Source organism: Dermacentor variabilis, chromosome 1 (assembly GCF_050947875.1).
Source record: "Dermacentor variabilis isolate Ectoservices chromosome 1, ASM5094787v1, whole genome shotgun sequence".
In the NCBI taxonomy this organism is placed as follows: domain Eukaryota; kingdom Metazoa; phylum Arthropoda; class Arachnida; order Ixodida; family Ixodidae; genus Dermacentor; species Dermacentor variabilis.
Window position 1 is genome coordinate 253,926,050 of NC_134568.1, and position 20,942 is coordinate 253,946,991.

The following is a 20,942-nucleotide window of genomic DNA, read 5'->3' on the forward strand; positions in this document are numbered from 1 at the left end:
GATCACGCTCTGCGATCTGCTTGTTCTGCCTCAGTATTCATGTAGCACTGAATTATATCACTAGTCATGTGTCCTTGTGCACAGTGCGCAAAATCATGCACTGTGCGAAACCATACAATCAGAACAGCTCGTGTGCGATGCATTCAGCGAAAGTGCGCAGCGACGGGGGGAAGGGGGGAGAGACGAGGAGAAAAAGAAATGAAGGCAGGGCCTGTGACATATGCGTCACGCGATCCTCGAGGTCCTGTGTGAGAGAACGCAGGGAAGGAATTTCGCTTTCGGAGGCTAGAAGGGGCGAGTGGATAGAGTCTTGCTTGGCAGTGGAGCTCACCTTCTGAAATCATGGGTTTGCGGCAGAATGCTCCCTAGAGGACACGTAACAACTTCCAGCGTATAAGCAAAATTTGCTATGGGGCCTGGTAAGGGGCCCTTTAAAACATGAGTATAGGAATGATACACCATAGCCAAAAACACACGCACAACAACCTCTGCTAAGCTCTAAATTGTGTCACTATGTACTTGCTGAAACCAGCACAGGAACATATCAACTGAACATATGCAATGTGGTACCATGAAACTCTACTGAACTGTTGATGTATTGTGGGCTGTTTCTCTCTCACAGACAAGAGGAGTTAGGACCAGTTTACATGGGTAGAACTGGTCAGTGCAGCATCAAAAAGCAATAACTGTTGCAAACAGTGATTGTCTACAGTAACACATTGGCTGCAATGCGTTGGCCAAGTTTGCAAGGCTTACCACAGCTTATGATGCAACACTTCAGCCTTGACATTGTATAACGAGGCTTTTACATGCACAACACAATAACATAATTGAAAATACACTGCAGTCCAGTACTGCTAATAGGGTAAACCATGGTGTCTACCAAGTTGACATCTCTAAATTCTCTGAGTTTTCCTGTTTTTCCCTGGCTGCCATTGCAATATTTCCTGAGTGACACAGAACATTGTTTTATGTCAAGATGGGCTGACACCACGTCGCCCAATGCTTTCACTATCTAGTAAGGATGTTTAAAAATAAAAAATACAACTTAATTTAGTTTGAATATTAAGGAGCAGTGTTTATTTTATTCAAAAAGAAAACAGAGTGGAGGGGTTAGTAAAATGCACAGCGAATAAAATATCTTAGAAAAAATGGTAAAACCCATTGCAAATCGAGTCTAACATTCTCAAATACGAATAAAATGAATAGGCATACAGAAATCAATATTATTGAACATGAGCTATTTCTAACTAATAGCAAGCTCATTGGCATGAGGCCAAACTTTGTCACAAGTGAGATTCTTCTTCAATAGCTGGTAAGTCAACCTCAACTGTCCTGACATGTGCTGAAGCAATATAGCAAGGTGGGTGAGTTGGTTAGGATTCATCATACTCTTGGTAACATTGCAAAGAGACATGCAGAAAAGGAAGAAACACAACAACACGGGCGCCCGTGTTGTGTTTCTTCCTTTTCTCCATGTCCCTTTGCGCTGTTACCAAGAGAACGATTGATATGCCCTGACATACTATCAGCCTGCGCACAATGCCTCAGTGTTGCGTTTCACTGCTTTAAACAGTTCACTTTAGTTTGGATAGAGGGACACCTGCGTCTTGGCTTCAGCCAACACTTTGCTTTTTGAACTCAAGGTCCTTCAAAAAAGCGGCGGCACGCTTCCTTTCCTGTTCATTCCTCAATGTGTAGGTCCTTCCTGTTCGCGTCCTCCTTGCGCCGCACGTTCGCCCCACGGACCATTTGAAGCATCCACTTGGACTGCCTAGGGGCCGCGAAGACATCCGAAAAATCGGGCAGTTCGAAAAAATGAATGCACTGCCCTTAAGAGCTCAAGTCGCCACGGGCACATCCGAAACAGATCCGAAGACCTGCCAGTAGACTTATTGGGCATATCGGTGCTCGTACTGTGACAGGAGATAGCGGGATCACGCGTGTATAATTAAGGGATAATACTGTGTGCCGTGACAATTGCCCCTTCCCACGCTTATGCTTCACCGCAATACTTTTGCGTATGCTTCACCGCGTAACATTTCTGTATTGAGGCGAAGCTGACTTTCGGGAACCGGCTCACGCAACGCGTTGTGCTTTCCGAGCTTCGAAGCCAATTGCGAGGACCACAAAGGCGGAGTCGGTGCCATTGCTAACAGCGGCGAATTCTATAATGAAAAAACACGGCACAGAACGGCAAGAAGCTTAATAGCGAACGTCAAAGCTGCTAAACCTAGCGTTGCGGCGTTTGTGGCTGCGGCTGCCAGCGGATCTGCGTGCGAGAACGCCAGTTCGAGGCGGCGAGGTAATGAAGATGGCGGCGGTGGTGGCTTTGGTTAATGCCGTTTCGGACCTTCGGTCACGGCAAAAAGTTCGGAAAATCGGACGGCGAAGGGTTCTTGCGTCCGAAATTTTAGACGTTCTATACATTCACTCTATGGGGTACGTGGCAGTGCCGCGAAGCCGTCCGAATTATCGGGCGTCCGGAAAGTCGGTCGCTGACTGTACACTGGCAACTCCTCAAGCCGGCGACACGGCGTCAAAGACGATTCGTTACGATTCATCTGTGTGACTCGAGCCAGCATTACCGCCACTATCGCTCCCTTTCAACAAAATTCTTTGACTTTGGGAAAAGGAGGTCCCAAAGTCAACAACTGAGTTATTGGGATCGGTTCACTTAGATGTCAATGCATGGCACACAAGACAGCTACCCATCCAGGTTTTGGATGAGCTGAGCCAAATGCACATGCCTCGAGCCAGCATTATTGCCACTTTCGCTCCCTTTCAACAAAATTCCAGCTAATTTTCCCTGACAGAAGCACAAATTCCCTGAGTTTTCCCTGAGTATTTCCAGACTATTCAAAATCCCTGAGAATTCCCGGTTTTCCCGGTTGGTAGACACCCTGGGTAAACGCACACCAGATTGGACGAAGGTGCTGTGTAGTGGAACGTACACCTTACAAGTCCCATTCTTTCAAATGCAGTGGCTTCATTACAAATGTTTGTCAAATGTAGTTGCCTGCATCCAGTGTTCCTAATGCCATGTGTCCTAACACATGAAAGTTTCCTGATGTGCCATGTAGCAGCAGCAGCAGCAGCAGCAGCAGCCATAAAGGACCATTGAAAATTCCACAGCCAGTGAATTCAATGGACACTGACATTGACCATGTGACAGGGCTATAAGTAGCGCCTCACACAGCCATGGTCATGACAGAATATGCACACCAGCAACATCACCTATATTATATTGCACTGCCATGTCATGCCATGGCTGTTGTGGTGGACTCCACAAAAAGGCAAAATGGCTCAGGACAGCCTTTCTTAATGGCTAGTGGATATACTGAGGCATTTTCTGTGTTTTCAATTCAAATTTACTATTTCACATGATGATCACCATTCTGACAATTATGAAATGGAAAAGGAGGTCTCAAAGTCAACAACTGAGTTATTGGGACCGGTTGACTTGGATGTCAATGCATGGCACACTAGACAGCTACCCATCCAGGTTTTGGATGAGCTGAGCCAAATGCACATGCCAAAACAATTTTGCATACGTTAGGTTTAGTGACTTTTTTCCTTTCCTACAGGGGCCATATCTTGTAAACACCAATTTCATTTTTTTTAATTCTTTGTTCCTTATTATTTGTCATGCCAAGTGGCCAATCCAGAAGATAACAGTGGCATGGTGACATCTGAGCCATTAAAAGGGGTGAAAACAAGGGAATATGCAATGAATGATTATAAAATAAACCTCAGATCTTTGAACATGTGTGACAGACAGTGCAGTTTCATCACTTTATGTTGACAGCTAAAAGACGTGAGCATTACTTGCATGACAAGCCACAATGCTCACGGAGCTTAATTACTAAGTTTTATAAATTCACTTTCTAACTTTTCCCTTTAAGCACATGTTACAATTGCAGAAATGAAGCTAGATAATAAGGAAGTCCTTGAAGAAATCCTGAGACTAGCATTAAATCTGCTAAAGTATGCACTGGTGTTCCAGTTAGTATCATCCGGCAGAGTGTGAGAGAGACCTCTTTCTTCCTGTCCTTCTCTCTCCCTCCTTCTCCACACTGCTGAGTGATGCTCAGGTTCTTGCTGCACGCTACACTGTTACGGTGAAGCCAGCGGACTTCCCACTTGCCTTTCAACAAAACTTTTTCTCTTTCTTTAGGGAAACCATTAAAGAAGTACTGTCATGATATTTTCAATCTGCCATTTTTTCTTTGCATTAAATGAAATCCACAGAGATGCTATCCCAGACTAACAGTTCACGAGGTTTCTTTTAGGAGTGACGTCATCAGATATTCTTTTCTTTGTCCAATCTATAGAAGAGTGAAATGAGTCATTTGCCTGACCTTGTTAGTATCGAAAGTAATGGTGATATTTATTGTGCTTTACGTTTTTGATACTCCCTGTACATACTCCCTGCTGTGATGCCTGCAAAGGCGAAACAGGTAACTAATAAATAAATAAATAAATAAATAAATAAATAAATAAATAAATAAATAAATAAATAAATAAATAAAACTCTAGAAAAAAATACTGAAAAGCATCGCAGTGCCTTAAAGGGCCCCTCACCAGGTCTGGCCATTTTGAGATGACAAGCGCCGTGCATACAATGCACACTAATGTTCCTGTCTGCCAAGTATTACATCGCTACGTGCTGTGGAAAGAACTGAAATTTCAAACCAAACGCCATTTTCCCTTCTCCTTGAAGGTGCTGCACTCCCAGCCGAAGTGTCGACGTTTATTGCACAAGTGCGTCTACGTACATTACACTGCTGCGACGTCGCTCGTAGTGACATGTGACTTCGAGAATTATTCAAGGCAGTATCTGTTATTTGTACAATCTGTTGCTTCAATAAACTAATTGAAGGTTAGAAAAACAATAAAACACACAAACCAAATCCTTGCGTGTTCTTGTTTTACTTCACACAGCAGCAAGAGAAATGTACTTCCATTTTGTCTGCTTGTTCCTGCATCGTGTAGTCGCGTGCGCAGACAACGAAAGTATGTCATTTTCTACCGTGTTCCATCACACGATCATGCTCTGTGAACCGCTTATGTCTGCCTCAGTATTCGCGTAGCACTGACTTATACAGTAAAAGGTAGTTAATTTGACACCTGTTAATTAGGAAAATTTGGACGGCTCTATTGGTCCCGGCCAAAGTGCATGTTAGTCTATGGGACCAAACCTTCATTAATTCGTCAGAATTCGGCCCCGCACCCCTTAATTCGGACAAATGACAATGGCTGCCGCTACACGAAAGTGTGGTAAAGCAGTGCTGGCACCACTGGAATGAAACTGAAACCTGAGAGGCATCACCATCGTCATCAATTAGTGGGGGCGATCGCAGCATCACCGAACGTTGGTGTCTTCTTTCTTTGCCCCACTGCGCCTTCGGCGCCATTTTCCCGTGTGTTGCCAAGTCGGCATCATCTCTTCTTGTGGAATTTTCTTTTTTCATTGTGACCATGTTTTGCATGTCACCACCATCGTGCGCTACAGTGATGGCAACGCCGGCAAAGCGGCAGAAATACGAAGCCAAGAGGTTGGCAACTAAGGTGGAAATTTTGCAGGCTTTGAAGAACGGCGAATCGCGACAGCACGTTATGACCAAGTACAACGTGAAGCATAGCACGTTGGGAATGTACGTGAAAAATGAACAACAGATTCTTCAAGCCTTCAAAAGCGAGAAGTTTCATGCATCAAGAAAGCGGTTACGAACCGCAGCTCATCCTCAGCTCGAAGAAGCTTTGCTCCAGTGGGTTATTGACTGTCATAACGCGCACCTGCCTTTAAGCGGACCTCTCATCATGGCCCAAGGTGAGAAGTACGCTGCAATGATAAACATAGAATTGTTCAGAGCTTCAGAAGGGTGGTTCGCAAGGTTTCAAGAGAGACACGAACTCGTCTTCAGAAGTGTGTGCGGCGAAAAGGCTAGCGTTGACCAAAGCGTGACACCACAGTGGAAAAATGTGAAGCTGCTTGACTACATCGCCTCATATGAACCAAATGACGTGTTCAATGCAAACGAAACTGCTTTATTTTTCAGAGCTCTGCCAGAGAAGACGGTGACTTTCAAAGGGGACCCGTGCATTGGTGGAAAGAAGTGCAAGCAAAGGATAACTGTGCTTCTTGCCGCCAATATGACTGGCACGGAGCGCTTGGCACTTGTTGTCAACGGGAAGGCGCATAAGCCACATTGTTTTAAAACATCAAAAGCCTTCCTGTCAAGTATAGAGCGAACAGGAAGGCTTGGGTGACCTCGGACATTTTTTTAGGCTGGCTGCGGCAGTTAGACCAGCACTTCACATCTAAGGACCGCAAGATAATTATGGTTGTTGACAACTACAGTGCACATAACTGTACAGTAGAACTGAAGAGCGTCAAGGTAGTTTTTTTGCCGCCCAACACTACACGTGCCTTTTAGCCGATGGACTAGGGTATCATTCACTATGTGAAGTCGAAGTACCGAAAGCACCTGCTACAGCGAATGATCTTATGTTCAGAAGTTGGAAAGCTGTATGAAGTGGACTTACTCGGCGCAGTGCAACATCATCGCCCACGTGTGGAAAAATAAACCTCCGCAAGTCATCGCCAACTGTTTTCGGCACAGCAGTTTCGTGAGGCCCGAGCATGTGGCAGTAGCCGACGAGGTGTCCGCCGTGTCCACCGATGATGACTGCCCGACCTTTGATGCTGTCCTTCCCACAGATGTGACCCTTCAGGACTACATCGCGATTGATGATTGTGTCGCCGTGATTGGTCTCCTGACCGACGAAGAAATTATTAATGATGTCACGGGTGCCCGGGAAGACCATGATTCAGACGAAGAGTCATGCGAGGTGCAGCAGCAACCTCATCGCACCTCACGAGAAGTCACAGAGGCGCTTTTGATATTGAAGGACATTTACCTGAGCACTTCCGACAGTTTGCGGGCTGTTGGCCACTTGGAAGAGTTAAGAAAAATTGTCATGTCAGCCGGAATCTGCTCGAAAAAGCAGACGACAATAGCAAAATACTTCAGTAAATAAAGGTATGCTTCTCCAACTTGATTTTAATGATTTTTTTCCTGTTCATTTGTTAATTTGGCATTTAGATAATTCAGACATTTTTCCCAGTCCCATGAGATCTGAATTAACTAGCTTTTACTGTACCATAGTCACGTGTTCTTGTGCACAGTGCGCAATATCGCGCGCTGCATGAACCGAGACAATCGCAACAGCTCACATGCGACACCGTCAGCAGAAGTGCGCCACGCAGCAAAAAAGCGAGGAGAAAAAAATGAAGGTGGGACCCGTGACATATGCGTCACGCGATCCTCAAGCTCCAGTATGGGAGAATGCAGGGAAAGAATTTCGCATGCGGAGGCTAGATGGGGCAACTGGAGAGAGTGTCTCTCATGGCAGTGGCCCTCGCTTCCTGAAATCATGGGTTCGGGGCAATGAAATATTTTAATCTCGGCTATTAATGGACCAATTTGAAAAATGTTTCTGGCAGAACGCTCCCTACAGGACACGTAACAACTTCCAGCGTATAACAGAAATTTCCTATGTGGCCTGTTGAGGGGCCCTTTAAATAATTTACTATAACACATATCTAAGAACCAGTTTCAGTATCCTGGAGGTGGATGCATAATGATGTCATGGTACCTTGTCTCACTCTGTTCCTGCGATTGCTGCGGCTGCCATAAGCAAGTGCAGCCACAAGAGCTATGCGCTGCACTCTGGTTATTTTTAATGAGCAATGTAATCATACTTAGCCTTATTGCTACATGATGTCAGCAAATTTTGCTATGTGTCATGATGTCATGATAATGTCAATAATGCCATGTCTGGAAATTCGAGAACAAATTATGTATCAATATATATTGTGCTTCCCCAACCTTCATACATGTTAAAGTGCCGTCCTTTTACATGTGAAAAGTATGTGGTAGCATTTTCACAATTTTGAAATAATGTGTCAGCACTTCTCCAGAGCCCCAGTGCATTTTGTAACCTATTGAAAAACTGTTTAGTCTCAGGATTTCCACTAAGCATATATGACTTCACTACAGCCTGGCTTCAAAACTACTATTGTAACATGTGCTTAAGGTGAACAATTTATCAGCTATTTAGGGTAAATGTGATAATTAGCTATCTCAACACCGTAATTTGCAAAGCAAGTAATGCTCGCCTATTCATGCAAAACATCTTAAGAGGCTGAACTGTGCTATAGGAGGCTGAGGCCAATTATTGAGGGGGGGAAGAAAAGAACACCCTCTCTTTCTCTCTCTCTCACACACACAGGGTGTGTATCATCATCATCATCATCATCATCATCATCATCATCATCATCATCATCATCATCATCATCAGCAGCAGCAGCAGCAGCAGCCTGGTTACGCCCACTGCAGGGCAAAGGCCTCTCCCATACCTCTCCAACAACCCCGGTCATGTACTAACTGTGGCCATGCCATGCCTGCAAACTTCTTAATCTCATCCGCCCACCTAACTTTCTGCCGCCCCCTGCTACGCTTCCCTTCCCTTGGAATCCAGTCCGTAACCCTTAATGACCATCGGTTATCTTCCCTCCTCATTACATGTCCTGCCCATGCCCATTTCTTTTTCTTGATTTCAACTAAGATGTCATTAACTCGCGTTTGTTCCCTCACCCAATCTGCTTTTTTCTTATCCCTTAACGTTACACCTATCATTCTTCTTTCCATAGCTCGTTGCGTCGTCCTCAATTTGAGTAGAACCCTTTTTGTAAGCCTCCAGGTTTCTGCCCCGTAGGTGAGTACTGTTAAGACACAGCTATTATATACTCTTCTCTTGAGGGATAATGGCAACCTGCTGTTCATGATCTGAGAATGCCTGCCAAACACACCCCAGCCCATTCTTATTCTTCTGATTATTTCCGTCTCATGATCCGGATCCGCCGTCACTACCTGCCCTAAGTAGATGTATTCCCTTACGACTTCCAGTGCCTCGCTGCCTATTGTAAACTGCTGTTCTCTTCCGAGACTGTTAAGCATTACTTTAGTTTTCTGCAGATTAATTTTTAGACCCACTCTACTGCTTTGCCTCTCCAGGTCAGTGAGCATGCATTACGATTGGTCCCCTGAGTTACTAAGCAAGGCAATATCATCAGCGAATCGTAAGTTACTAAGCTATTCTCCATTAACTTTTATCCCCAATTCTTCCCAATCCAGGTCTCTGAATACCTCCTGTAAACACGCTGTGAATAGCATTGGAGATATCGTATCTCCATGCCTGACGCCTTTCTTTATTGGGATTTCGTTGCTTGCTTTATGGAGGACTACGGTGGCTGTGGAGCCGCTATAGATATCTTTCAGTATTTTTACATACGGCTCGTCTACACCCTGATTCCGTAATGCCTCTATGACTGCTGAGGTTTCGACAGAATCAAACACTTTCTCGTAATCAATGAAAGCTATATATAAGGGTTGGTTATATTCCGCACATTTCTCTATCACCTGATTGATAGTGTGAATATGATCTATTGTTGAGTAGCCTTTACGGAATCCTGCCTGGTCCTTTGCTTGACAGAAGTCTAAGGTGTTCCTGATTCTATTTGAGATTACCTTAGTAAATAGTTTGTAGGCAACGGACAGTAAGCTGATCGGTCTATAATTTTTCAAGTCTTTGGCGTTCCCTTTCTTATGGATTAGGATTATGTTAGCGTTCTTCCAAGATTCCGGTACGCTCGAGGTCATGTGGCATTGCGTATACAGGGTGGCCAGTTTCTCCAGAACAATCTGTCCACCATCCTTCAACAAATCTGTTGTTACCTGATCCTCCCCAGCTGCCTTCCCCCTTTGCATATCTCTCATGGCTTTCTTTACTTCTTCCGGCGTTACCTTTGGGATTTCGAATTCCTCTGGACTAATTTCTCCATTATCGTCGAGGGTGCCACTGGTACTGTATAAATCTCTATAGAAATCCTCAGCCACTTGAACTATCTCATCCATATTAGTAATGATATTGCCGGCTTTGTCTCTTAACGCATACATCTGATTCTTGCCAAGTCCTAGTTTATTCTTCACTGTTTTTAGGCTTCCTCCGTTCCTGAGAGCATGTTCAATTCTATCCATATTATACTTCCTTATGTCAGCTGTCTTACGCTTGTTGATTAACATTGAAAGTTCTGCCAGTTCTATTCCAGCTGTAGGGTTAGATGCTTTCATACATTGGCGTTTCTTGATCAGATCTTTCGTCTCGTGCGATAGTTTGCTGGTATCCTGCCTAACGGAGTTACCACCAACTTCCATTGCACACTCCTTAATGATGCCCACAAGATTGTCGTTCATTGCTTCAACACTAAGGTCCTCTTCCGGAGTTAAAGCCAAATACCTGTTCTGTAGCTTGATCTGGAATTCCTCTATTTTCCCTCTTACCGCTAACTCATTAATCGGCTTCCTATGTACCAGTTTCTTCCGTTCCCTCCTCAGGTCTAGGCTAATTCGAGTTCTTACCATCCTGTGGTCACTACAGCGCACCTTGCCGAGCACGTCCACATCTTGTATGATGCCAGGGTTAGCGCAGAGTATGAAGTCTATTTCATTTCTAGTCTTGCCGTTCGGGCTCCTCCAGGTCCACTTTCGGCTGTCCCGCTTGCGGAAGAAGGTATTCATTATCCTCATATTATTTTGTTCCGCAAACTCTACTAATAACTCTCCCCTGCTATTCCTAGTGCCTATGCCATATTCGCCCACTGCCTTGTCTCCAGCCTACTTCTTGCCTACCTTGGCATTAAAGTCGCCCATTAGTATAGTGTATTTAGTTTTCACTCTACCCATCGCCGATTCCACGTCTTCATAGAAGCTTTCGTCTTCGTGGTCATTATGACTGGATGTAGGGGCGTAGACATGTACAATCTTCATTTGTACCTCTTATTAAGTTTCACAACAAGACCTGCCACCCTCTTGTTGATGCTATAGAATTCCTGTATGTTACCAGCTATATTCTTATTAATCAGGAATCCGACTCCTAGTTCTCTTCTCTCCGCTAAGCCCCGGTAGCACAGGACGTGCCCGCTTTTTAGCACTGTATAGGCTCCTTTCGGCCTCCTAAATTCAATGAGCCCTATTATATCCCATTTACTGCCCTCTAATTCCTCCAATAGCACTGCTAGACTCGCCTCACTAGATAACGTTCTAGCGTTAAACGTTGCCAGGTTCATATTCCAATGGCGGCCTGTAAAGCAAATGCGAAAACACAGTGCTTGTACCCACTTGCTTGTTCCTGTACATAACTGCATTTAACATTCTTAAGTATGTCTTACTAACAAGTTCGAACGTCAATGCTCATATGCAAGAGGATGTGCTAGTACTTGTGACAATTCTTCTTTTCAATGGCTTTATGGGCTGACATTTAAAAAAAGAAATATGTACTGGCGTTCCAGTTAGTATTGTCACGTGGTGGTGATGCTGAAGAACACAGTAGCGATACCGTGAATGACAAAACTAACTTTTATTGGGCGAACCAGTGCCCACAAGAGAGGCTACACTTATAGCACAACGATAGCGGCGAACACGGTCGGCGATCGTCGAAAAGCTGATCAGCGGGTCAAGAGTGTCAGCTTTTATAGATCAGTCGTCGAATGTTCCAGATTAACCGCTGGGACCCGCGTGTCTTCCACAAAGTTCTACGCTATTCGCGTCGCGCATACATGCAATCAGATTACACAAGTTGCAGTGAAAGACAGCGGACGGAACCATCGATAACATTCCAGAAACTTCTTTTACATGCAGGCGCGTTCTGCGCTGCGCGATAACATTTGTTAGGCAGCGAAACGTGGTTGCCCGATAAAGATAAGTACACGTATCATTACCCCCCTCTTAAAAAGCATCGACCGAATGCTGCAAACAAACGAACGTAATAAGCAAAAGCACTCATAGCAAAGAAAACAACAAAAATAAGGAAGTTCGTCAGCGTCCGTAAAAGGGTTTAAGGCACACCACGTGGACCACTTCAGATCGTGCGCGGCGCTGCTGTGAATGATGCTGTCTGGCACGACCTCATAGTCCAGAGCGCCAATATGTCGGATGACCTTGTAGGGTCCGAAATAGCGTCGGTGTAGTTTTTCACTGAGTCCTCATCGGCGTATCGGGGTCCATACCCAAACACGGTATGTTACAGTGATGTCGTATTCTTGTAGTCTGAGGCTCCACCGTGCCAGCCGTCCTGACGGGTCCTTTAAGTTAGCTAGCCAACACAATGCGTGATGGCCGCTGACCACTTTGAAGGGCCTGCCATATAGGTAAGGGCGAAATTTCACTGTAGCCCAAACGATGGCGAGGCATTCCTTTTCCGTTGTAGAATAATTGCCTTCTGCTTTTGACAACGACCGGCTAGCGTAAGCTATCACGTGCTCATGTCCATCTTTTCTCTGGACAAGGACGGCACCAAGGCCTAGGCTACTGGCGTCAGTGTGGATTTTGGTATCGGCGTGCTCGTCGAAGTGCGCAAGTATGGGTGGCGACTGCATGCGTCGTTTGAGTTCTTGAAATGCATCGGCCTGCGGCGTATCCCACTTGAACTCGACGTCACATTTAGTTAGCTGTGTCAGCAGCTCAGCGATGTGTGAAAAGTCCTTGACATATCGCCTGTAGTAGGCACACATGCCAAGAAATCTACGCACTGCCTTCTTGTCGATGGGCTGCGGGAACATTGCGATGGCAGCTGTCTTCTGCGGGTCGGGGCGGACTCCAGACTTGCTGATGATGTGGCCTAGGAAGGGAAGCTCATCGTAAGCGAAACGACACTTTTCTGGCTTCATAGTGAGCCCTGATGACTTGATGGCCTCTAGTACTGTTGCAAGCCGCCTAAGGTGATCGTCAAAATTTCCGGCGAAGACAACGTCATCATCCAAGTAAACGAGACAGGTCTGCCACTTCAATCCTGCTAAAACCGTGTCCATCACGCGCTCGAACGTTGCAGGCGTCGAGCACAGTCCAAATGGCATAACCTTAAACTCGTAGAGGCCATCTGGGGGTGATGAAGGCGGTCTTTTCGCGATCTCTTTCGTCGACTTCTATTTGCCAATAGCCAGACTTGAGGCCCATCGACAAGAAGTATTTAGCGTTGCAGAGCCGATTCAATGCGTCGTCTATCCACGGGAGGGGGTGTACGCCCTTCTTCGTGATCTTGTTCAGATGACGATAATCGACGCAGAAACGTAGGGTTCCGTCCTTTTTCTTCACCAGGACAACAGGGGATGCCCACGGCCTTTTCGACGGCTGGATGATGTCGTCGCGCAGCATTTCGTCGACTTGTTTTCTTATAGCTTCACGTTCTCACGGCGAAACTCGGTAAGGGCTCTGGTGGAGTGGTCATGTGCACTCCTCAGTGATTATGCGATGCTTGGCGACTGGTGTTTCTCGAATCCTCGATGATGTCGAAAAGCAGCCTTTGTATCATTGGAGCAGACTTCTGAGCTGCTGTTGCTTAATCACGGGGAGAATTGGATTAATGTCGTAGTCTGGTTCGGGAACCATGGCCATCGGGGTAGATGCGGCGGAATCCGAGAGGACAAACGCATTACTGGTTTCCAGAATTTCCTCGATGTACGCGATCGTCGTGCCCTTGTTGATGTGCTTGAACTCCTGGCTGAAGTTTGTCAGCAACACTTCAGTTTTCCCTCCATGCAGTCAAGCGATCCCTCTTGCCACGCAAATTTCACGGTCTAGCAGTAGACATCGGCCGCCTTCGATGACGCCTTTTACGTCAGTGGGTGTTTTGGTGCCCACCGAAATAACAATGCTGGAGCGAGGCGGGATGCTCACTTGATCTTCGAGCACACTCAAGTTGTGGTGACTACGAGGGCTCTCTGGTGGTATTACTTTATCTTCCGACAGCGTTATTGACTTCGACTTCAGGTCGATGATTGCGCCGTGCTGGTTCAGGAAGTCCATACCGAGAATGACGTCTCGTGAACACTGTTGGAGGATAACGAAGGTGGCAGGGTAAGTCCCGTCATGAATGGTTATTCTTGCCGTGCAGATTCCAGTCGGCGTGATGAGGTGTCCTCCAGCAGTCCGAATTTGAGGACCTTCCCATGCGGTCTTAACTTTCTTCAACTGGGTGGCGATGTGTCCACTCATTACTGAGTAATCAGCCCCTGTGTCCACCAAGGCAGCAACTGCGTGGCCGTCGAGAAGCACGTCGAGGTCGGTGGTTCTTTGTCTGGCGTTGCAGTTAGGTCTTGGCATTCCGCGGATCACGGCTGCGTCAGGTTGAACTGAAGTTGGAACGTTGCGTCGTCAAGTCGCCTTTCATCGGTGTAGTCTTGGCTTCCCGACTTCGTCAGGACGGCGGCATGTCATTATTATGTCGTCGAGATGGTCTCTTCGTCATCTTCGTCGACGGCGGAGGATCTTCGTCAGTTCGACGAACAGCAACCGCACCTCCATCATTTGCTGCTTTTAATTTTCCAGATATGGGCTCGCAGAGCGGCCCCGTGCTGGGCCAGTGTATGGTTGGCGCTGCGGCGACAGGTAGTGGCCTGGTGACGGCGACTGGGACGGCCGTCGAGGGCTCCACTGAGTAGCGGCGAGGTAGTCGGCGATGTCACGAGGATGTTCACCTACCCGAGGGCGCGGTGCATCGACGGCGAACCCTCGCAATCCCAGCTTGCGGTATGGGCATCGGTGGTACACATAGCCGGCTTCCCCGCAGTGGTAGCAGAGCGGGCGGTGGTCAGGAGCGCGCCAAACGTCTGTCTTCCTCGGGTAGCTGTGCTGGGCGACGGGTGGGCGTGCTGGCGGCGGCGGTGGTTGACGGAATTGTGGTGTTACAGGGCCCTGGCGCAGTTGTGGAGGGGGACCTTGACGGTGGGCGATGGTGGCGTAGGTCATCGCTTCTGGCTGGGGCTGCGATGATTGTGGTTGTACCTCGGGAACTCTGAGTGATCGCTGGACTTCTTCTTTGACAATTTCGGTGATTGAGGCCACTTGAGGTTGCGATGAAGGGAAGATTCTTTGAAGCTCCTCTCGTACGACTGCCCGGATGGTCTCGCGCAGGTCGTCGGTGGCCATTGTTTGAACTCCGGCGTAGCTTGTTGGCTTGGTGCGTCGGTCGAATTGCCGGTTCTGCAATTCCAGTGTCTTCTCGATGCTCGTCGCCTCACGAAGAAACTCGTTGACGGTCTTCGGTGGGCTTCTTACCATTCCGGCGAAAAGTTCCTCCTTTACACCACGCATCAGTAGGCGGACTTTCTTCTCCTCGGACATTTCCGGGTCGGCGTGGAGGAACAGACGGGTCATTTCCTGAGTGAAGATCGCAATCGTCTCATTCGGCAGCTGCGCTCTGGTCTCCAGTAGAACTTGGGCTCGCTCTTTTCGCACGACGCTTGTAAATGTTTGCAGGAAGCTGCTTCAGAACAGGTCCCACGTCGTCCAAGGTGGCTTCTCGATTCTCGAACCACGTCCTGGCGGCGTCCTCCAATGCGAAATAGACATGTCGCAGCTTGTCGTCGCTTGCCCAGCTGATAAACGTAGCGACCCTCTCATACGTTTCCAGCCAGCTTTCCGGGTCCTCAAATGTGGAACCGCGGAACGTCGGTGGTTCCCTGGGCTGCTGCAGCATGATGGGGGATGCTGGGGCTGTCATTGGGGTTGCCTTGGCCACAATCTTCTTGGTCTTCTCAGGTATAAGTTTGTGCTCCGGGGGCAGCTGTTGAATACGGCGGCTTGCTCGATGGTGCGAGACTACGTTGGTGTTCTCTTTGCAGTCCGGGCTTGGATTACGGCTTGTCGGGGGCATCCGGTACATGAACAAAAAGCACCTCCACCAGATGTCACGTGGTGGTGATGTTGAAGAACACGGTAGCAATACTGTGAATGACAAAACTAACTTTTATTGGGTGAACCTGTGCCCACAAGACAGGCTACACTTATAGCACAACGATAGCGGCGAACACGATCGGTGATCGTCGAAAATATGATCAGCGGGTCAAGCGCGTCGGCTTTTATAGATCAGTTGTCGAATGTTCCAGATTAACCTCTGGGACCCGCGTGTCTTCCACAAAGTTTTACACTATTCGCGTCGCGCACACATGCAATCAGATTACACAAGTTGCGGTGAAAGACAGTGGACGGAACCATCGATAACATTCCAGAAACTTCTTTTATATGCAGGCGCGTCCTACGCTGTGCGATAACATTTGTTAGGTGGCGAAACGTGGTCGCCCGATAAAGATAAGTACATCTTTCAGTACCCTCTGCAGTGTGCTCTACAAAACACGAAGGGATCTCAATTACTTTTGTGGTCTGGGCTGAGGAATTTGAAGCTTGACTTCTCCAAATGTGACATCATTAGGTTTATAAATAAGGAACAGCCTCTGGTTACCAACTATCACATGGATTGTTTGCTCCTGTCTGTCAGAACAGAATGTAAATATTTAGTAGTAGTTCTCGCTAACACTTTGTCTTCCAATACTCATGCGGTGCAGTTAACAGTAAAAGCTAGTCAAGTACTAAACTTTCTGCAAAAAAACTTCCGAAATATACCTATAGTAATGAAGAAAACTTTACATGTCAAACGTCTATCCAATCCTAGAATATGCTTGCACTGCTTACTACCTTGCTATAAGCCAAATATAGATGAATTAGAACATGTTCAGGAACATGTACTCCATTTTGCATGCAGTGTCCATGACTCCACAAAAAAGATGCAGTGATATTATGAGAAAGCTGGGGTGGGCTTTACTACAGGAAAAATGTAAGTGCTTCAGGCTGCGACTTGTTTTTTTCGCCATCTTTCAAGGACCAACAGGGTTCAACAAAAAACAAGTCTGTGAGGGAACGCAGCTACCGTACCCTCCCCCCCCCCCCCCATATGACCATAGCCTGACAGTCTGAGCCATACAAATGCTCTTAATTGTAAATTTTTTTCTAAAGCGATACATGAGTGGAACCGCTTCCCAGAGGAGATTGTTACTGCACCGACTTTGCCATTTCCTCGGCTCTTGCAGCAGTTCTTATTCAAACACTCACAAAACAACTGTTTTCCATTGTTATTCCAGTTATTAACTGTATTTCCTCTGTGTATAACTCAGTACCATTGTTGGCATTCTCTTTCTTTCTTTTTTCCTGTTCTGAAATGTGATCTAAATGTGTGATGCATTGCTCTTGCATTCTACAGTGCTTCTAACAATGTTATTAAATGTGACACATTTGTATGATGTGGTATGGCCTGTATGAAATTATAACTTGTACTTTGCGTGATTACTCCCCCTACAATAATGCCCTGAATGGGTGCTGCAGGGTATCTGTAAACATAAATAAATAAATAAATAAATAAATAAATAAACAAATAAATAGACGGCTAAAGAAAGCTCAGCAAGAAGCTAAGGATTGTGTGATAAGCAACAGTAAGGAATGTGATTTGCAAATGGTTAAGCAATAGAAAGGTAACACCAAGAACTAGGAATCAAACATAGGTAGGTAAAGTCCCAGTTGTGATTATTAAGAAGAATAGATCGAGTTGGATAGGTCATGTAATGCGCAGCACTCATAGTCAGCAGCCTATTATAACCCACAGAATGTGTGTTAACAAAGGGTAAGAGTAATCAATGTCAGCAGAGGATTGGATGAACTGATGACATTACAAAGGAATGGGGCAGGCTTGGTTGGTGGTGGGCAATGCCAGTTAGTGGTCTCTGGAAGAGGCCTTTATCCTGCACCGATGATGAAAAAAAAAAGCACTTTCTTGGTTACTTAGATTGGCTGAGAAAAAAACACATGCCCTATGAGAACCTTAATACTCTGCTTGGAATGCTAGGTTGCAGTTTGAAAGTGGCCAGACTAGTCACTAAACACATAAGAGACATTACAATTCATTCCTATCCATGCATGCTTCAGATTTTGTTAGTATCAGCACATACACGAAATGCTATCCAAAAGAAAGCCAGTGACCTTAGATTCATACCCTCAATGGCAGGAAGCACTTTGCGAGGCTTGTCCTCAGGTTCGTCAGTTACCTCAAAACTGTACTGGGACATATCTTCACGAGCGTAAATATCGCTGTCATCCTCTTCAAAAGCCCCAACACCAAATGCCTGAAAAGCCAGCATAAAGCATTAAAGAAGCTCACTTTTTCTATTACAGTGAAGCTGTATATGTCTACCCTCCCATAAATTTTTCAATGCCCATGTGTCAAAACTCCCACGCCTTCTTTGAGGAGGCAAAGCACACCAGTAAGCTATGTGCTGACACCTGGCGTAGCAAGAGGAAAGCTAAGAAACCACCCAATATTACATAATGCTGCCCTATATCAGGAGGCGGAACAAACCAGCAAGGCATGTGCTGACATCTGGCGTAGTAAGAGGAAAGCTAGGAAATGGGTGGTGACTAGTAGCAAAAATCGTGCCCGGGAGGCTGCCCGTAAGTGACAAGCTTAACAGGAAGATGGGTGCCACAAAGCAGAGAATGCGGCGAAGTGGCACAGGTACCACGCCAGTAAATTGCACGAGCACAAGGGTGCGTATGCAAAATTTCAGAGGGACTTTCTGGACACACATTTCAGATTCAGTTGTGTGGTGTGCGACAGAATGTCATTCAAGAATGATTTGATGGTGATTGTTAATGTTTGAGATGTTGCGAAGTGCGAACGTAATGCAGCTTTGACAGCTACCCCAGGTCTTGACTTAGCCAGCTGCTAGGTTTGGCTGCACCGAGGGAGTGCTCATGGCCGTAGCATGCACTGATTATTTGGTGTGACAGGTGGTTGCTAACAAGCCATCCGCTGCATTTTCGCGCCTGTGCTAAGAACCAAACAGACAGTTAGTATGTTGCGTGCGCTAGTATGAGGAGGCCACGCATAGTGCGTACTGCTGAAGAACACACTGCTCACAAGGCCCAACTTCGGGACCGCAGATGCGAGAATGAGCGAGAGCTGCGGGTGGCGCGAACCAGCAAGGAGCGTGCCGAGGAGGCTGCCCATAAGTGACGGGCTCGAGCAGAAAGTCCCCCAGATCGCGAAGCGATTAATGCGGTGCAACGACGGAGGTACTGCCCTTAGAAGGCTGATACTTACAGCAGTGTGGGCGCACAATTCCACCGAGACTTTGTGGACAAAATGTTTGGTTCCAGTTGTCGCGTGTATGACCGATTGCGGTTTGAAAACGACCTATCAGTGATTGGAAACATTTCTTACCAAGATGTTTACAGCTCCGCTAGTCATCCACCTTCGCAGGGCGCCTTGAATTTTTATATACATCCGCCTTCCAGACAACAAAACATGATGTTCTGCAGCTTAACTTTTTCAACAAGTAACTTCTGCAGGAGTATAAATAATGCCCTGCCTTCTAGCTAGCTGGCTGGTACATACAGTCTAGCTCGTTACAATGGACTCTCATACAACATACTTTCGGACCTAATGGACCATATTTCAGCCTTAGTTTGCTCTACCTATTTTGTTAATGCAACGAAGTTCACTTTTAATGGACTGTGCTACAACAGACTATCGGCTACAGCGGATGAAATTAGAGGCAATTTTTTTCAAAATGGGGGTATAAAACATACTTTTGCTGTGTCGACACAGGCTGACAACTGCCTTGCAAGGGTCAACCGACGATCGCTGCTCAATATCGTGCACGCGAGGGAGGAAGGCGGGGCAGAAACGCGCCATCTTTAGGGCGCAATGCACAGGAGGAGGGGCATGAGGCGAGAGAGAGGGGTGTTCTAGTCTGGCGGCTGCCGCCATACATAGAAAGTGATCTGCTATGTGGACAAAGTGCACCCAGTGCTAGTAGCTTCGTATGTGCTGTGCTTTCGACGCTTAGTTCGCGTTGAAGCGAGATAGCATGAAGGTCAATTCGCTCGCTGCTGTTGATGCACTTATGTTGCTTCATTTGCTATCACAATCGATGCTTCCCCTTTCAGGCGATACTGCGACTTTTTGTTTTTTCTTTACTTTGAACAGTCGTCACTCACTTTTTGCAATATTGCAAAGTTGTTAGACATCACGACTAAAGTTTCAGAAGTGAGGCGTTTCAGATATTACGGACTTTGTATAAAACGGGCGTTTTTTGTTGGATTATCAGGGTCCGTAGTAATGAGAGTTGACTGTAATCACACGAAGACAATGGGTGACTGTCACAGGGGTCAACTATGGTGGCATGAGAGGGCACAAGCAAGCAAGGTCAGGGGCTACGCCAAGAAACAGTACTAGTCTACACACTAGAGCAAACAGCCGGGGACAAGACAAGACACAGGTCCACTCCCACCCAGGGGCCAACTGCCAGTGCCTGGTCCCTTCCTCCTTTTATAGCCCTTTTTCAGGGGTGTGGGGCCTTGGGAGGAGGGAGATGATACCCTTCTGGTGAAGGCAAACTGGTTCCTTCATGATTGGCAAGGCTTGGGTGGCTTCCCCTGTCATGTAGTCACGCAACTGCCTGTACAGAACATTTCTCAAGGGCCAATAAAATTGGCCTTCGCTAGATAATTCGAACTTGACCAGTCAGCACGTACGTGCCCAACTCCTTTTGTGACCCCGATAGTGGCCCCTTTAGTAGCGGCATCTGTATTGGAGGAACTCAGGGGACAGTGAATGCATTGAGCGCACTATCTTTCGTCGAAACTTCTATTTTTTGGCCTGCCCTAAGAAGATTTTCAAGCAATAACTATAGCTCACAGTGTTTGATTACGGTATTTACCCGTTTACTCGTTGGGCCGGTGAGGGTCGAGTTAATGGAAGCTGACTACTTATTTATTATTTAAAAACATGGATGGTGTATGCTGGGTTACAACATCAAACTGTGACTAAATGGGCTTGCAAAGTGCATGTTATTCCTGATCGATCACAGTTTCAGGTGCACATTGACAACTTGCATTAGCAAAGTGCAGATACTAGACACCTTGGTGAAGCTTCTGTTTTTGCTGCGGCATGGTACTGTGCCATCATCTAGTAAGCACTGTTATGGCTCA

The 20,942-nt window shown here is 46.5% G+C and overlaps 1 protein-coding gene across 1 annotated transcript in view; it reads right to left on the reverse strand.

Moving 5' to 3' along the window:
* Positions 1-20,942, reverse strand: part of LOC142561436 (G patch domain-containing protein 1) — a 91,779-nt gene that overhangs the window by 43,161 nt on the left and 27,676 nt on the right. The window contains exon 6 of the mRNA XM_075673447.1: positions 17,944-18,073. Coding sequence (XP_075529562.1) covers positions 17,944-18,073 — 130 coding nt within the window. The remainder of the gene's footprint in view (positions 1-17,943; positions 18,074-20,942) is intronic.